General features: G+C 50.7%; 1 protein-coding gene across 1 annotated transcript in view; it reads left to right on the forward strand.

The window, feature by feature from the left end:
- Positions 1-17,523, forward strand: part of CDR2L (cerebellar degeneration-related protein 2-like) — an 18,691-nt gene that overhangs the window by 985 nt on the left and 183 nt on the right. The window contains exons 2-5 of the mRNA XM_010189558.1: positions 12,329-12,441; positions 13,790-13,938; positions 14,880-15,044; positions 16,809-17,523. The exon at positions 16,809-17,523 is cut by the window's right edge and continues 183 nt beyond it. Coding sequence (XP_010187860.1) covers positions 12,329-12,441; positions 13,790-13,938; positions 14,880-15,044; positions 16,809-17,523 — 1,142 coding nt within the window. The remainder of the gene's footprint in view (positions 1-12,328; positions 12,442-13,789; positions 13,939-14,879; positions 15,045-16,808) is intronic.

A 17,523-nucleotide genomic window follows, 5' to 3' on the forward strand; every position in this document is an offset into this window, starting at 1 on the left:
AAAATAATTCCTACCTAAACACGGTACCCTCCGACACGTTGCACTATAGGTACGGTACAGTTACATATTTGCTTTAGCCAGCTGACTGTCAGCAGGGCCGTGCGATCCAGCTGCAGTGCCTCTGCCCACCATCGCTCCAGGACATTATGTCATGATTTAAAGTTTACACAACTTCAGCTGCAGGGCAGAGGCCCAGCAAGGAATGATAACCAGCCCCCCACGGATTTTTGCAGCTGGTTTTTAACCCTAATTTCTCAGTTAACAGGAAGTATCAGTAGCAGGGTACTGGGCCCCGTTCTTTGAAACACAACGCTCAAATTAAGCCAGGGCAGAGCATGGAGATGGAGCTATCAGCTGAATAAACAGTGCAGCCTTTGAATACTCAGAAATTCACATTTCTGGGTGACGTCTTCCCATGGCTCACAAGGGAGCTGGGCACCGGTCCAGGGGCAGGATGCAGGCTGAGGAACAGCAGAACTACGGGTGAATATGGGGAGTGTTGAACAACGCAGGACCAATTGATTTTTTTAGCCTAACGCTGTCCCTGGTGTCAGGTTCATGAGTCAGCATTGGCACCATACAACTGGCTCAAAACAATAAAACCACCTTCCCACTGCAGGCCAGGTTCCCAGCTCGGTCCCAGCAGTGTAAATGCAGAATAACCTCCTACAGATGATGAATTGATGGAGTCAAAGACTCCACCTTTAAGCACATACAAGACTGGAGGAAAAAAAAGGACCCAAAACAAAGCCCAGCTGTGGGGTTTGCAGCCTTCTGTATGAATGGGGGCTGCACAGGCTTGCACAAACTCAGAAGAAGACACGGGGAAGGCTTTAACTAAAAGTAGCCAACTGGAAAGGTCCTACAGGGTAATTACAACTGTAATTAATTTGCATGGTGCACAAAGCGTCATGAAGGACAGTGCTCAACTTTGGCCACATCCACTGCACCTTCACATTACACCCATAGCAGCATCTGGAGGTCTTTGGTGAGGGCACAGCTGTGAAGCTGTTGGTTTGGGAATGCGGGGGTGGAAGTATGATGAAGGACATCCAGCATAGCATGATTACGAGGCAGTCGCTGGCCGGCATTGCTGAGAGGATCAGCATGCCAACAGCCCAGGGTCACATAGAAACCCACGCCTGGCAGCAGCACCAGGAAGGCGGAGGACAAAAGCCTTACAGACCGTTCCTTAGGAGCAAAGGGTGGGACAAACAAGGCACAACCTAAGCTAGGAGAGCAGAGAAGGTTCTTCTGTGAAGCAGTTTGTTGCTGGGCCTTTATCGTCATTTCACAGCATAATCAAATATTTATTACATTTACATCCAAAACTGTTTGCTAAGCAACGGATGGCTTAACTGGGAGCTCTGTGATGATTATGTTAATTAACCATTTTAGCACCACAGAGGAAATCATGCCTCCAGCTCTACTCCAAGCACCTGTTACTTTCCTCCTCATCCTTCACAGAGATTTGACTTGCTGAAATAACTCATTTTTTCAAGAAAATAAACTCCAATTGCCCTTTCCCCCCCCACTGAAGTGCCCACAGCAACTGACTGCATCAACCACTTGCCCTGGAGGCAGCAAGATCTGGTTCCCAGACTCAAGGCCCTTCCAACCTCGTTCAGACGAAGCCGGTGCCTTCCACATTCCTTTACCTGTTCCCTAGTACACTGTAAGCCTGCATGGTTCAAGGCATTAGACCGAGATGCCTTAGCGCATAGAAGCAGAGACTCAAATCCCAGCCAGAAGACTTGGCAGTGACATGGAAACAGTAGTGGTGCCCTCTGTGGTGGTTCATTCTTATGGTGTTCCCTCTGGGAACAGTTTCTAATTTTAAAAAAGCGGTAAAAATGGAACTCTCATTGCTTGGTAGCATGGCTGTGCTTATTGGCATTGCTTTGGTTCAGCCACAGCCTTAACTTCCATGGGCTGGGGAATCTGTGCCTGTAAGCATTAAAACCAGAATACATCAACGGTGAACCTTCTTCCAGGCATTGAGAACTGATGATGTGGCTCCCGTTGCATCATCCCTTGTGCACAGAGTGTACGTGCAGCCAAACCCCAAGAGAGAGAATGAATGAGCTAAAATTAGAGAGCATGAGCTGGGGATAAGTGGGGACACCTTTTCTGTTCATCAGAAGCATTTGTGTTCAGAAAGGCTGGGTGCCAACTCAATCACATCTGGATCCAAACAGAGCAGAGAGCAGACCCAGCAGCTCTCTGCCAGCTACTTCTGGCCTTCATCTCCCCTGCAGCAGCCTCCCAAGCAGAGTCTTCCTCGCAGTCACCCCGCTGCATTCCCTGACCTTCCCAGCCTTCCTATCTCCCTGCCAGCATCCAGGTCTAAGCCAAAGAGCACAGAGTGCAGCCCAAGAGGAGGGCTCTCAATGACATCCTTGCAGGCCCTGAAGCCTAAATACAGACTAAGTGCTTGGGCGATTCCTCCCGTGTAAATTAAACGGCCTGTCTCTGCTCTGAGTTGGCAGGACCAGAGGTAGTACAAGAACCAGCACATCATCTCATTGACACTGCCAGACTGATAGTCCTCTCCTCTTGAGCAGACACAGAAATTTTTGGGCCAAACCATCTGCAATACAGGCTTAGGACTTTACGGCTGTAACCTCTAAAGGTCTCCAGATTTAAGGATCTTATTTTAATTCCTTCTCCTCCTGCCACGCATCTGATTGCTTGCATGCTAAGAAGGAAAATGACACAAGGTGCTGAGCTCGCACCACTCCCAACTCATCCGTGTAAAGACACAGGGTCACCAGTGCTCCTGAGGTTGGGGTGAACCATGGGGATCAGTGCACCCATACCTGCCTGCTTGCTGCATCACCCAGCCTGCGTGGGGTGCTCCACAGAGCTGCAATCCCAAAGGAGTCACTGTGCTGGGGAGCAGGAGGTACCCCAAATTCACAGAAGCACAGAATGGTTTGGGCTGAAAGAGACCTCATCCAGTCCAACCCCCCCACCATGGGCAGGGACAGCTTCCACCACCCCAGGCTGCTCAAAGCCCCCCGTCCAACCTGGCCTTGGACACTGCCAGGGAGCAGGCATCCACAACTTCCCTGGGCAACATGGGCCAGTGCCTCACCACCCTCAGAGTGAAGATTTTCTTCCTAATTCTGTCCCATGCAGTTCTGGTAGCCCAGCTCAGAGGACAAGGCCGCAGCTTGCCTGCCCTCCAGGAGCGCAGCAGTTAACTCGCTGTCCTTCCTCCCCAGCGGCAAGCCAGAAGGACGGGGGTTTGCCTGCAGTAGCTGAGCCACTTACTTATTTAGCAGTGCAGTACAGCAGGTAGCTTATGGAAGTGGAAAGTTTTCAGTGACTAATTGCTGAGCTGCTTGGGAATGACAAGAGGGACTGGAGAAGTCACAGGGGACACGGAAATAAGATGATGGTTGGGTTAGTCTGAGGAAGGGATGAGAGCCTCCAAATCTGAGGAGGATTAAAAAAAAAAGAACATATATAGATGTATTTTCCTAAAATAAAAATTACTCTGTTATGTGAGGACAGCAAGAAAAATGGGCACAAGAGAGCCCCACACAGGAACTTTCAGGGTCTCCCTCGTGGCTTCTCACAGAAGCTCCTTTCTACATCTCCTGAACCCCAGGCACATGCTTCCAGCTGTGGGAGGGAGCAGAATTAGAGGAACTGCTGGAAAGGGAAAAGGAGAAGCAAAGGGAAAAGAAAAAAACACAAATAAACCAGTTTTCTGTATCTCCTATCCTGAAACAATCAGCTAACAGTGGCATTTCTCTGTGCATGAAGGATTTATGGTCCACCTCCTGATGGACATTCCACCCATTGCAGCCCTGAGCCCAAGGGACTGGGAGCCAAGGCACCAGGCTCTAACACTCTGCACAGAGAGGCTGTGCCCTCCACCCCGGCATTTTTCAATCCTCTTCTTTCCTCCTGTGCCAGCCAGTGCGGGCTGGTGACAGGGTGGATGCACTGACTCGGTGTGACAGTCGGGAAACACTTAGAGCTGTGACAGCACCAGGGTCCGATCCTGCTCCTGCTAAAAGCAGTGCCAGCACTCAGGTGAACACACAGCTTGCGCGCTGCTGCATACACTCCATCTCCTCTACCAAAAGGCCTTTCCCAGAGCAGCACAGTGGTGTATTCCCAACCCACCCAACTAATACAGCTGTGTGCTCACAGCAAGCACATCTTTAAGGCTTTAAAGGTTTCTACTTAACCTGCTCAAAAATACATATGCAGGCCAAGAATTTAGGAAAATAACTCCAATACAAAATACCCTGGAGGAATGAGACCAGATGTTACACAACTGCTGGTCTTTGCACAGCTGGGAATGTTAAAGTGATTTTATATTAGAGTTTGCTGTTTGGGTTTTGGGTTTTTTTTCCGTACATACTTAACAAACAGTTGTAAATTTTCTCTCCAAAAGGTGACAGCTCTTTTAAAAGTTTAAACAGACTGTTCCTCTGGAGCCTTCTGGGAAGTCACTTATGTTTATCCCACGTGCAGTGCAGCTGCCCTGGCACTGCTCAGTTAACTTCTCAGTTAACTCCTCAGTTAACTCCTCCCCGAAGAATTCAGTGCTTTGAGTCGGTAGTATCGCAGTCCGTGTTGACCTCTGCCAATTATGCAGCTGCAGCGATGGCAGTGTGAGCTAGGACATTATTGTGCTGTCCTCAAGTTTTCTTGGCCCCAAGCAAGTGTTGTGTCTTGGGAAGGGACACTGGGCTGGGAGGTGGTGGCTGAGCACTGGTTTCTCCATGAGGAGGCAGAGCAAGGAGCAGCACAGCAAATCCCCCTAGAGCATCAGTCTTTGCAGCAGAGCTGCCTCAGGGACACTGGTTTTGGTGTTGGGTTCCTGAAAGAAGCACTGTCCTGCATCCTGCTCAGAAGTAGTAATGGACATAAATAACACCATCTTGAGAGTACATCAAGTATTTCAGCACTCCTTTTCCTTGCAAACTCAGACTTATGTTCCTACTGCCTAGCTCCACAAATGGCACTGATCGCTCACCTGAGGTCAGGACCTCTTCCCACATGGGCAGCATTTCCAGTCAGTGACGGTAGCTAGGCACAAGGCAGCTGGGCTGTGGGTGAGCTTAGCACCTGGAGGACCAGGAGTCCAGAGCATTTCCCAGTAGTGGGTGGGAAGTAATGGAGCAGCAGAGTGCAGGACGATATCCTCTAAAACCAAGCAAAGGGGCTGCTAGAGAAGAGGTGGGCAAGTTTTTGGTGTTGCTGCAGAGGGCCAGGCTGTTCTCTGCATTTAGCTGTAACACATGGCTGTGAAAGAAGGATCTTCTCTGTACCTATGTGCCTCTGGCACATGAGAAGCAGCAGACAGGAGTAACCAGCAGCTGTGGTGCTGGGGCTGCTGCAGCTGCAAGGGGTCGTTGTGCTGAAACTTGGTTGCTCCCCAGGAGACCAAACTGCTGAGGATCAGTGGTCCCACCTGCCTCCCCCCAGCAAGAGGGCAGCAAGGGCAGCCAAGTTGGCTGCTGATGGCTTGGAGCAGGAGGATACGTTGTGTGAGCACAAGCGGGGTTGGAGAGCTGAGATGGTTGTGGCAGCCCATTGCTATGGGCACTGTTCCCTGCCACGCGAGGACACTGACCTGTCCTTCATAGATCGCCTTTGCTTGGGGCTCTGTACGTGCACAGCAACAGACAACAAGTAAAATCTCCCTGGTGCTCATCGTCCTTGTCCATCCTGGGTCAGTCACAACCTCCTGCCCCCAAAACACTCTGGGGACATGAGATTCCCACATGGCATCAATCCACATGTCTGTGTCTTTAGCTTTAAAAGAGCAAAAGCTTCTATTCATGGCTCTCTGCATCCCAACATAATTAATTAGTTGGAGCTTCACTGCCTGGAGGAAGGGTGAATGCAGGAAAGTGCAGGCTGCCTTTCTCCCTTCTCTTTCCTCCCTTCTCCTCCCCCAAAACTCTACTTGTATCTATTTATCTAGGGCATTTTCTGATCCAGGTGCACTATCAGAGCCTCCGAGTCACCAAGCTCTTTGAAACCATTTTAGCCTACAAGGCAAACACAGGCACCGAGGCTGTTTAGATAAGAGAACAGCAGAGAAATATGCAGATGGGGCCCAACCATGGTCTAATAACACACTCTGTGTTACCATGCTCTAACAACTTGGTAAATGCACATTGATTGCTGCGGGCACAGGGCTGGGACTGCTGTGTATGTGTTTATATAGATACACACAGCTTAGAAACACAGGTAACCATCCTAGGGCTCAAAAGTTAACATACGGGGAGGCTTTGGGGCACAGAATGATAAAAGGGCAGAAAGAAGAGGCAAGTATCAATTAAATCAAGAAAGCCTGATGAGCATCTGAGAAAAATAAAAAAATAAGAGCTGATAGAAAGGAAATACTGAATAGGACTGAAAAATATAGAAGGCAAGGAAGGGAGCAGCAGGGGTCAAGCAAGCTGGAGGGCTTCCCTGCAGCACAGCCCAGTACAGACAGTGCCTCCCTGAGCCCCTTGTCAGGGTTTTCTACTCCTGGAGGGTGCCACTTTTTGGTGCCACTCAGGGGATCAGAGAGAGCATGGAGGGAGCTGCTCTCTTTGCACTGTGCTTGCCTTGACCCCTTGCAAACCACCTGAGCTCCCCCACTACCAAGGACTGGCAAAGCCAAAGGCAGCCCAAGGGTACATCACAGATTATGCAAGAAAAAGAAGAGGGAAAGAAAAGGGAGAAAAAACCAAGCAGGAAATCCAGCAAATCACATTAGGTTAACAGCAATGCCCGTGTACCCAACATCAGCTCAGACCCACAATTTGAAACGCAGAGGGGAAGAGGGAGGAGGTGGCTGTGGTGCAGGGGCTTCACACACAGCCCTCACCTGCTCCCACCCAGCCCTGCCAGAGGCATCTCTGCCCCTTGCAGCATTGGGCTGCTCTGCAAAGCAAACCTGGCCTTTGTGGTACATTTGATTATGCCAAAGTGACAGGTCCCCACAAAAAACACACACAACATCGAGTGCAAAGCTCATTTGGGTAGCAGAGTCTGAGCTATACCAGTGTAAAGGGGATGGAGAATCCACACCATACACTGGTGGCTCTCTGATAGCTCTGCCTGGCCACAGGAAACACTATAATCTGTGGAATCGGCACATTGAAAAGGCTTTTCCAGGTTGTTTGCAAGATGCTGTCAGATGGCACTCGCTTCTCTGCATCCCAGCATGTTCCATTGCAAAAGTTTATAAGGACTAAGTGCATAGATTGCCTCCATCACCTGCCACGGAGCAGCAGTACGTGACACACAAAAGCTGATCTTTATTGTAATATACACAGACAGCACAATCCATTGCAACTAAGAAGAAAAATAAATGACTAGCAAGTACACCCTACCCTGGGGTAAACCAGCATAGCATCATTTATTTAGATTTTGAAAGAAATAATTGCACCTACCCTTGACTCTAAGTACCCGTGTGTAATGGAGCAGGCAGCAAATGCAATTAAATTAAACGTCAACAGCATTAAACATCAGTTCTTAACTCTCAACCTACCCCATCCATCAGCTAACAAGCACCCCGAACTTCCTCAAGAGACCTCCATGCCAGAGCTGCTCCTTCCCACTCCATAGTGAATTCAGCATCTGCAGCAGGAGAGGAGCAGCCCTTTCTGCAGACCCAGCCCCAGCACTTTAAGAAGGGACAAATAACTCCTTAATAGATGCTCAGCTGAAAAGAACCTTCAAAAACATACTCTATAAACCCTTACTTTCTAGCTCTGTGAGCCAAAGAACTTCTAACAGCTCCCTGCAAGCCTGCCTGTCCCGCAGGATGGGGAGAGGGTTGGGTTATTTAAAGGTGAGGAGCAAAGCACAGCATCCCTCACCCATGCTCAGGGCATGTTCTCTCACAGCCTAAACACAGGAATCCCTTGATGCAAGAGAGAAAAGATGGGGGAAAGCCCAAAGCGGCTGCTCCAGATGGTGGCTTCCTCCAGAATGCTGTATTTACGAGGACCATCTGAATAGCTACTGAATCACTGTCATGCCGAGAGCAGCTGAAACCTCCCCTGCCCAGCACCAGGCTTACGCTCCCCTAAAGCCACAACCAAAAGGTGATGGGGCAGGGGAGATAAAACCCTTCAGAGACTGGGCTGTGGTAAAGACTGCTCTGCCCAAACAGATGTGGGCCAGCACTGGGAGGCAGAAATGGCTCCAAACCCTCTTTGTGCCTGATCGCAAGCTGCTGCGAGGGCTGGGGAAGCGCTCAGCTCAGCAGTGGCCCCATGCAGTGCACATCTGCCTGTGCCAGCATTGCCATGGGCTGCTGCAGCAGGGGAATACCCCGCAGTTCATTCCTCAGCTTCTTTCAGTCACAGACAACCTGCTGCAGCTTTTGCATCAGATTTTGTCAAATTTGCCAGCAGAATTATCACTGGGCTGACGATGATCTCTGTAGCTTCAGGATGGCAACCTCCCAGACGTGCTGCCCAGCCACCCTCCCCAGTACCAAGCACGGCTTTGGTTCAACTCCTGCTCCTTTCCCACCATATGGTCTCTCCTCTTCCCCTCCCTCCTCGCTCAGGCGCCTTTCCCGAGGAAGCTCGCAGGGAAATGCAGCCTCCGTCCCTCCCTCCATTTTGCTCCGTAGGCGCAGCTCTTTGTTTGGGGATGCGGGGTGTCTCCTTGACTGGTGTTAATTGGTCACGTCAACGCTCGCAGCACTGAGAGCCAGAGAGCACCGAGCTGGTGCTGTCCAGCACAGTTTGCATCCACATTCCTCTCCCAAATAGGATTTGGGCAACACCAAGACCCCCCAGCTTTTAAGTTGAATATTGACTATTTCATGGTGGTGCCTTCAGCACAGGCAGGCTGCAGAGGGATTGGGCACAGCGAGTGGACACGCAGCACAGCCGCTCCCCACCACTTTATTCCTCCTTCTGCATCCAGAGGGGAGGGGGAAGGGAGGCATCAGTATATCTGCTAAATTAGAGCAAGTTGTACAGCCCTGACTGGCTGATCTGAGTGGAGAAGCAAAAATGGATACAAAAAAATTGTGGGAAAACCACAGTGCTATGCAGAGAGAACCCCCAAATTCCTAAATAGCTTTTCTCCCCTCTAGACAACTGAAATTTCACACTGAGCCTCAGGTATCTGAGGTCTCCAAGGAGAGAAGCTGTGTGATCCCCCAGCCAGTGCAGAGCCACAATTAGCAGAAAGATCAAGAGTGATCTGGTCTAAAGACGACATTAAAGCATTTCCATGCAGCATCCCCTCCCTCCCCTTGGTCCCACAGCCTGAGGGAGACCAACAGGTGGGTAAGAGGGCTCAGACAAGACAGGATTACTGAGGATGCTTTGGCTGGCTGACATGCAGAGAGAGAGTGTGTGAGGATGTCTGAGGAAGATAAAAGATACCAAAAGAACCAACTCCCCTGTGCTCTTCAAGCCTGGAGTCTCCCAGGCCATTATGCTCAAAATGGAAATGAAGAATCAATTTCCTCCTCAGAGCTCAGCCCTGTTCTTTCCTCTTTCCCAGTCATCCCCAAACGCTGCCCATTTCCCCCATTAAATTATTGCTGACAGAGCCCTTTAAATTACAATGCGGGATCTTACACTGCCTAATCCACTTAACTCAACCCCAGCTGATTAAATTGGATGCCATATGGTGGGAGAGCACTGGTGTAATCCGTGGGGACGGGGACACACTCGACTCATTACCTGGAGCACAGCACAAAGCCCTCTCAGCTACAGACCTCTGTGCTGGGGCCCCGCTTTCTGCGAAGAGATGCGATTTCCAGAGCGCCAGTCTCCAGCAATGACACCAGCTCTGGCAAGGTGGCAGTGCCATTAAACACAGCCCCAAGCAGCTTAAAGGCACAAATTGTCCTCCAGCTCTGCTGGCATCTGGCTGTTTCCCCCATCCCCAGCTGGTGCAGCAAACACTCCGTCTCCCAGGGGCACTTTGGAAACCAGAGAAATTTGGTGCTTTGGAAAACAAAAAATATAGGTGGAGGAGGGGGTGGTTGTAGGTCGAGAGAGGTTCTTCTTCCCCTCTACTCTGCCCTGGTGAGACCACATTTGGAATATTGTGTTCAGTTCTGGGCTCCTCAGTTCACGAAGGACAGGGAATTGCTTGAAAGAGTCCAATGCAGGGCCACAAGGATGATCGAGAGAGTGGAGCATCTCCCTTATGAGGAGCGGCTGAGGGAGCTGGGTCTCTTTAGCTTGGAGGAGACTGAGGGGTGACCTCATTAATGTTTATAAATTTGTAAAGGGCGAGTGTCAGGAGGAAGGAGCCAGGCTCTTCTCTCTGATGTCCAGTGACAGGACAAGGGGCAATGGGAGCAAGCTGGAACATAGGAGGTTCCATGCGAACATGAGGAAAAACTTTTTTACTATGAGGGTTACAGAGCACTGGACCAGGCTGCCCAGAGAGGTTGTGGAGTCTCCTTCTCTGCAGACATTCAAGGCTAACCTGGACGTGTTCCTGTGTGACCTAGTTTAGGTGATCCTGCTCTGGCAGGGGGGTTGGACTGGATGATCTTTTGAGGTCCCTTCCAACTCCTGAGATTCTGTGATTCTGAGGAGGGCTGTCCATGAGGAAAAGTGCCAATATTTTGATTGCACTGATAGCAGGGATTGCAGCCCTCAGACCAGGTCACTGTGCAATGATGAGGATTATAATTTAAAAGGTCACTGCCTGGAATAACACCCTGCAATGCAGGCCACAGCTGGATAGCACATTCCCATGGTAAAGGATAGATTCGAGGTCACATGGAGCAGATGTTGGCTGGACCACAGCTGGGGAGCCAGACTTCCAGCACTGCCAGAGCTGCATGGAAAGAATATGGCCATCACTCAAACTAATGATGTACCAGCGCTTCCCACAGTGCAGCATTATCCATCAGCAAAGCCCCATCCCAAGCACTCACAGCTCTCCTCCCTGTGAGCACCATGTCCAAGAGGTCAGTGTTGGTCTCATTTTGTAATGTGCCATTTGAATATGAGAGATCAGTGATTTTCCCATGCTCAGAATACATCCTAGATGTCCCGGTTCCCCCTCTTCTTGTCTTAGTAACCAAATATCCGTCTTTCCTAATCAACTTCATGACCAAATTAACTGCTGGAAGAAATTATAGCCCCTCTCAGCCCTGGCAGAGCCTTTGCAAACACTTCATTACCTGCAAGCATTACGATGGGCTGAGAAAATGCCAGGGCAGGAAATCCCAGTCCTCTCACACACTGCAGGATTGCCCATCCTTAATTATCTAGAACTGCATGATACTGGAGAGAGAAAGAACAATAGTACACAGCAGGACGTGTTTCCTTACCTTTCAAAGGCTCAAGATCAAATTCCCAGTTTGCTGCTGTAAGAGCTAGAAACTCTCCTCTAAAAGCACCAGGAAAAATAGGAATCCACATATCACAAGAGGTCAGGCTTTAAAAAAACAACCAATTTCTGGGAAAGCAAGGGGATATTATCAAAGCCAGCTGTGACACCCCAAACAACATCACCTGAGTTACACAAGCTTTGGCTCATGCAGGACTCGGAGTCCTGGGGCTTTTTCTTTACCCAAGAGGCCACAAACCCAGTATTTTAAGCCAACCACACTATCAACATCTATTTCTCCCTGCACTTCTCCTAAAGTCCAACTATTTCAGTAGCTTCCTAAGGGCGTTTAGAGGTGGCAGAGAGTGAATACAAAGCAGTTTATCCTCACCCTGGAGCTGCCCCAAGGAAAGAGCTGCAGACCCAGCCTCCGCAGCGCTTCTGGGGTGGCAGTTGCAGGAGGCGCTTCCAGCCCCCTCAGGCCACGCGTGGTTTTATTACTCACATCAGTCTATTACCAGGTGATGGATGGAGGCTGACGGGAGAAGGCAAGGCACTCCCTTCATTAGTGATAATAATATAATTTACAGAGCATCCCCAAGGCCCTGCAGGGCTTTACCAACCCTCACTCTCATTCTGGTGAATGCTGAGCCCCTCTCAGCACCACAGGTCTCGGTGATAGGGGATGGAGGTGCTGATCCATCCAACCGTCACAGCCAAGCCCCATGGGCCTGATCCTGGCTACACTGTGTGTAATGCATCGCAAAAGGGTTATGCAGCCAGGCAGGCACCAAATCCTCATGGTGTGGAGGAGCTGCAGATGTCCTGAGCTCCGCTTCCCCTCATTCCTGCAGCCCAGCAAGATGAGAGAGGTCAGATTCTGTCTTTCCCATAAGCATGCATTCATATCAAAGCCTGCCAATATAACCAGCACCGTGCAAAGTGTGCCACTGTGTTCAGTGCGCTGGCATTCGGGGATCCCACCACATGCACCCACTGCAGGAACTACAGCAGCTTTGTCCCGTCTGCTTTTCAGACTTGCACTTGGCGGCAGAGCTGGGGAAGACGCTGCTGGAGCGCAACAAAGAGCTGGAAGACTCCCTGCAGCAGATGTACGCCACCAACGAGGAGCAAGTACAGGAGATCGAGGTAGGGACAGCAGTTGGGCCAGGGGTGGGGATGGGAGCTGCTCCATCACTGCTGTCACCTAAGGACGATGGTGGCAAAGGGGCGCTTCCACCAATGCCAACAGCTCAGATGCCAGGAGAAAGGAAGGGATGTGCCATGGGGCACAGGAGTTAAATTCCCTTCTGTATGTGCCTGAAGCAGGGTGGATTAAGGCCTGGTCAAGCCCACCCCTTTTCCCCACTAACTCGGATTTTCTCTCTTTTCACATCCCCACCCCCTGCCCAGATGTGCGTGCCAGATTTTGGCACCAGGTTGTATCTGGGCCACGTTTGGCCTTTCCCTGCCCATCCGCCAGCCTCCACATTCATTTCTCTTCACTCTGCTGCAGCTTTGCCTTGATTCCAGTTATTTATAATTGCGTTTGTTCCCAGCTGGCCCCTCGGCATCCCCATAACACAGGCCCTTTTGTTAGAGGCATAAAATAGCTCTTTCTCCAAGAGCTGCAATCTAAACCACTGTTTCAAGCATCCTTTGGGATCAGGGCAGTATTTCTAAGAGCCCACGGATCTAAGCTTAGAGGCTAAAACCTGCTGTGCTGGGAGCGTTTTCATCCACTGGAAAACTTCTAGTGATCTGTGAACCAAAAAAGATTGAAAACCCCTTAATTTAAAAGGACTCAGGGCAGAGGAGGGCTCAGAGTTCACAAGGGCAGCGTGTGATGGCTGCAGGAATCTGACAGCTGATGCCCCAGGAAACCGGTGGATGGATTTAGCCATGTCACCCCCCCAGCAGCCCTTCAGGAGTGCTTGCACCATGGATTTGGGTCCTGGTCCCAGGTGAGGTTGAGCACTTGGGTAGATGCCCCTCTCCCAGTCTTCACAGGATAAAATCTTGCAATGACAGACCCACAGAAAGTGGTCTGCAAACACACAGGAACTGCAGGTCTCCTCACATTTCACAGACTCAGAGTTTTAGACTGAATTCCCAAGGAAACACAGCTTCTGCAATCGATCTGTTAGACGATCCAGTAACCAACTGGCCAATTTCAGTCAGCTTTGGTGAAGGGTCATGGTCCCAGGGATATCAACTTCCTTTGGGTACTGAGAATGAAAAAGCAGCTGAACAGAGAAAGGTTGAGGTTAGTGCCCTTCACAGAGAGCAGGGGAAGTTCAGTCATATTTTAGACACAAAAATATTTACAGTAGACGGGGAGTATGAATATATCAGCTGTGGAAGAAGCTTCAACCAGGCAGAGGATAAATCAGCCACAAAACACATTATCAGAGCAAGCAAAGACTGCAGAAATTCCTGCCTGTGAAACAACCTGGATTTGGGATACAGAGTGTTTCTGTTTTGCCTTTTCTTGCAGTACCTGACCAAGCAACTAGAGATGTTGCGGCAGATGAACGAACAGCATGCGAAAGTCTACGAGCAGCTGGACCTGACAGCACGGGACCTGGAGCTGGCTAACCAGAAGCTCGTGCTGGAAAGCAAGACATCCCAACAGAAGATCCAGTGGTATGGCCTCCCCTCCTCCCACCACAGCAATGCTGTACCCAGGAGACCTTCATCTCCCCTTTCCCCTGCCCCAAAGTGCAGCACGTCCTCATTAGTTAAGCCATTCTCGGTCAGGTTTTGCAACTATTTACAACACGAGCTCGTGGTGCTGATGCTGGTTAGCAGAGATCAGCCACAGCACAGACACTCCTGGGACAAGGGCTGGATAAAGCAGTGTCTGTAGCTGCCAGGAGAGAGCCAGGGCAGCCTCTCCTCCTTCTCCTCCTCCTCAGATGTGTTCCCTTGAAGAAGAGGCACATAATCAGATCAGGGAGGTCCCCAGCACACAGCTCAACAGAAACACTAGGCACAGATCCAGCATCTAATGAAACCCTGGCTAGGCCATGCTGAAACACCAGTTTATCAATAACTTTTCTTTCCTAAAACAAGCCCATGATCAAGGTCATCCCTGGAAACAACAGACTGAGCCGTGTCCTTGCAATGCAGCATCTTTTGCTAACGGCTGTGCAGAGAGGAGTTTTCAGAGCAGAGAGCTTTACAAACTGCATTCACAGCCAGAAGAAACCTAAATCTCTGCCCGGTCTCTCTGTGTTTAGCTCTACAAGATAAACAAGAAGAAAGTAAACAGCTCATCTGGTTGTTTCTAGTGCAGAGGCATTCTGGGGTAGTGTCTATGATTTGAGGACAGAGGGTCTCAAACTAGTACGATCCCTTGCCACTGCTTAAACCCCTCACCCTTTTCTACAAACTCCCCCGTTCAAAAGTGACCATGCAGAGAAAGACCAACCACTGCCATGAAAAGCAAGGGCTGTCACACTTGCAGAGCACATGCTAGAAACTGGAAGCACCTTCCATAGATTGGCTTTCTCTATAGGGAAAAAACACCTTTCAAGGACCTGTAGTGCCCAACTCCTCATCCATGATCCCTCCTCTCTCCACAGCTTGACGGAAACAATTGAGGGGCTGCAGAATCAAGTGGAGGAGCTGCAGAAGCAGGTGGAGGAAATGCGGAGCTTGGAGCAGCTCCGCATCCGGCGGGAGAAGAGGGAGCGGCGCCGAACCATCCACACCTTCCCCTGCCTTAAGGAGCTGTGCTCCAGCCCCAGGTACTGAGCTGCGCCTTTAGCAAACTTTCCAACCTCCTCTCCTGCGTCCTCTGCCTGTGAGGGGGGGATGTGGTGGGTTTGTTCTCCCAGGGGTGCACAAAACCCCACATACACCCCTACAGAGGGCTAGGCTCTGCATCAGAACCTGAAACTCAATGCTGGAGGTGGAGAGCTCCCTTTCTCCTGCCCACCTGCCTGAGCAGGTGGTGTTGGCAAAGCAGAGCCCTCACGATCCCAGCATCAGCGGTGCCTCAGATGGGGAGACACAAGTTCATTTTCAGCTATCCAGGAGGACCTGGATGCCTCATGCAGCTGCACTGGGCCAGGCTGCAGGAGACAGGCATTGTCTGGAGTGGCTGGGACGCTCCTGGTGTGTTGGCAGGGAGCTGTGCAGGAGCACACACCAGACAAGACGCATTGCTCCAGCTCTAGATAGCTCAAACCAGCCTTTCCCAGTGCAGCCCACCCAGTAACACATCATATGAAGAGGATCCCTTACCTCAAGCTGCCTGCCTATGCAACTACCCTTCCTGAACCAGCACAGCCCGTTTTCCCTTTGCAGCTGCCTCCCAGCACAGCACCAGCATCTCTGGCACACTGAAACCAGTGGAGATGGCGCGTTTTGCCCTGTACCACCCAAGAGCATCAGTCACACACCAAGATACGCCACATGCTGCTCATGTTGTGCAAACGCCTTCAGCACTATGGCACACTTGATCCTCCTTAAAACCCAGCCACTGTGTTAATTCACTGACCTCGTGAGGGCATTTCTTGCTCAGCTTTGTCCACAATAGAGGCTTCTTTAAATAGATAAGCAATCAATAAACTTTGTTACTGAAAGCATCCCCTGCCAGAGGATATGAACAAAAGATACTTCCACTGCAGCAGCAGCCAGGATTTTATGAGGGCACAACCTAACCCCCAGCAAAATCCACTTAATGTCTCTGTGGTTCTTTTCCCACCAATCCCACTCTCCCCAGTGCCTCGGGACCTCTGTTCAGTTTGCAGATCTGTAGTTGGCTCCGAAGGTCAGGCTGCCCTTCAGTAACTTGGAAATCTGTTCAATACCCCCCGCCACCGGTCACGCCTCCCAGGGGAAGCAGCAGTGCTTGCTCTTTCCAATCTGTTCTAACCAGGGAGGATGCCATGGGCACTTCACTGAGGAGGAGGAAAATCTCATTTCTGACAGCAACACAACGGGAGAGGGATGTGCATGTTATCGCCTCCCAGGCAGTGAAGGGGTAACTCTGTCAAAAGTCTCTGTATGCCTCCCATGCTGCACAAATCTCCCACTCTCTCTGAAGCATCTCCCAGACACAGGAGGGCAGAGGCTGTCCTTCTGGGTTTTGGCTGGGTGGGGTCTGGGGTTGCTGGCAGGTGCAGTGAGCAGCTGATGAACTCCAGAAGGAAAACCTCAAAGCCTTCTACATTCAGCTCAGACTGGTAGCTGCACTTGAACATTCATCCTTGCTTCACAGCAACATTGGTGGTTTGTCCATTAACCATATGTGTCCTTTACCTTTTAGGGTTTAATTTCCCTCCTGTCTTCATTGCTATCAAACGAGACTGCAGGTTCTCTGGGACAGACTTGTCTCCGTGTCCAGAAGAGCCCCAGCCACACCTTGTGGTCTACTGGCACACAGGAGGAGGAATATCTCACTCCATGTGCTCAGATACTGGCTCAGCAATCTCTTCCCTGGGTACCAGTGGACTTAGTGACTGTCACTTGATCAGACTCTCTCAAGGGTCTTTCTTCTCTTTCAGGTATGAGGACGCATTCCAGGTCCACAGCTCTTCCACAGAGTTCAACCAGAAGCCACTGGAGAGGGAGAACGAGCGCCTCCAGGCCATGGTGAACTCCCTGAGGTCCCAAGTCAACCAGGAGAAGCAGCGGAAGGAGAGGGTTGAGCGAGAGTACACCTCCGTTATTCAGGAGTACTCGGACCTCGAGCAGCGGGTGTGCGAGATGGAGAACTGCAAATTGCGCATCAAGGAGCTAGAAGCAGAGCTCCTAGAGCTACAACAGATGAAACAAGTCAAGAAATATCTGCTCAGCAGAGAAGACAACTTGTCCGAGGCCCTCCTGGAGCCACTGAATAACGCCCCTGAAGCAGACTACATCGACCTCTCTGAGGAGGAGGGAGGAAAAGGTCACGGGCCATCAATGACGCCTTCCCCAAACCACCCTGTCCGGAAAAGCTGCAGTGACACCGCCCTCAATGCCATTGTGACCAAGGATGCCGTGAGCCGGCACGAGGGCAATTACACGCTGCACGCTAACAACGTGCGCAAGCGGGGCATGTCCATCCTGAGGGAAGTGGACGAGCAGTATCACGCCTTGCTGGAGAAGTACGAAGAGCTCCTGAGCAAATGCCGGCAGCACAAGGACAGCGTGCGCCACACAGGGGTCCAAACCTCCCGGCCCATCTCTCGCGACAGCTCCTTCAGAGACTTCCGGGGAGAGGCACATGAGCTGGAA

This window comes from Mesitornis unicolor, unplaced genomic scaffold (assembly GCF_000695765.1).
Source record: "Mesitornis unicolor isolate BGI_N332 unplaced genomic scaffold, ASM69576v1 scaffold11328, whole genome shotgun sequence".
NCBI lineage: Eukaryota > Metazoa > Chordata > Aves > Mesitornithiformes > Mesitornithidae > Mesitornis > Mesitornis unicolor.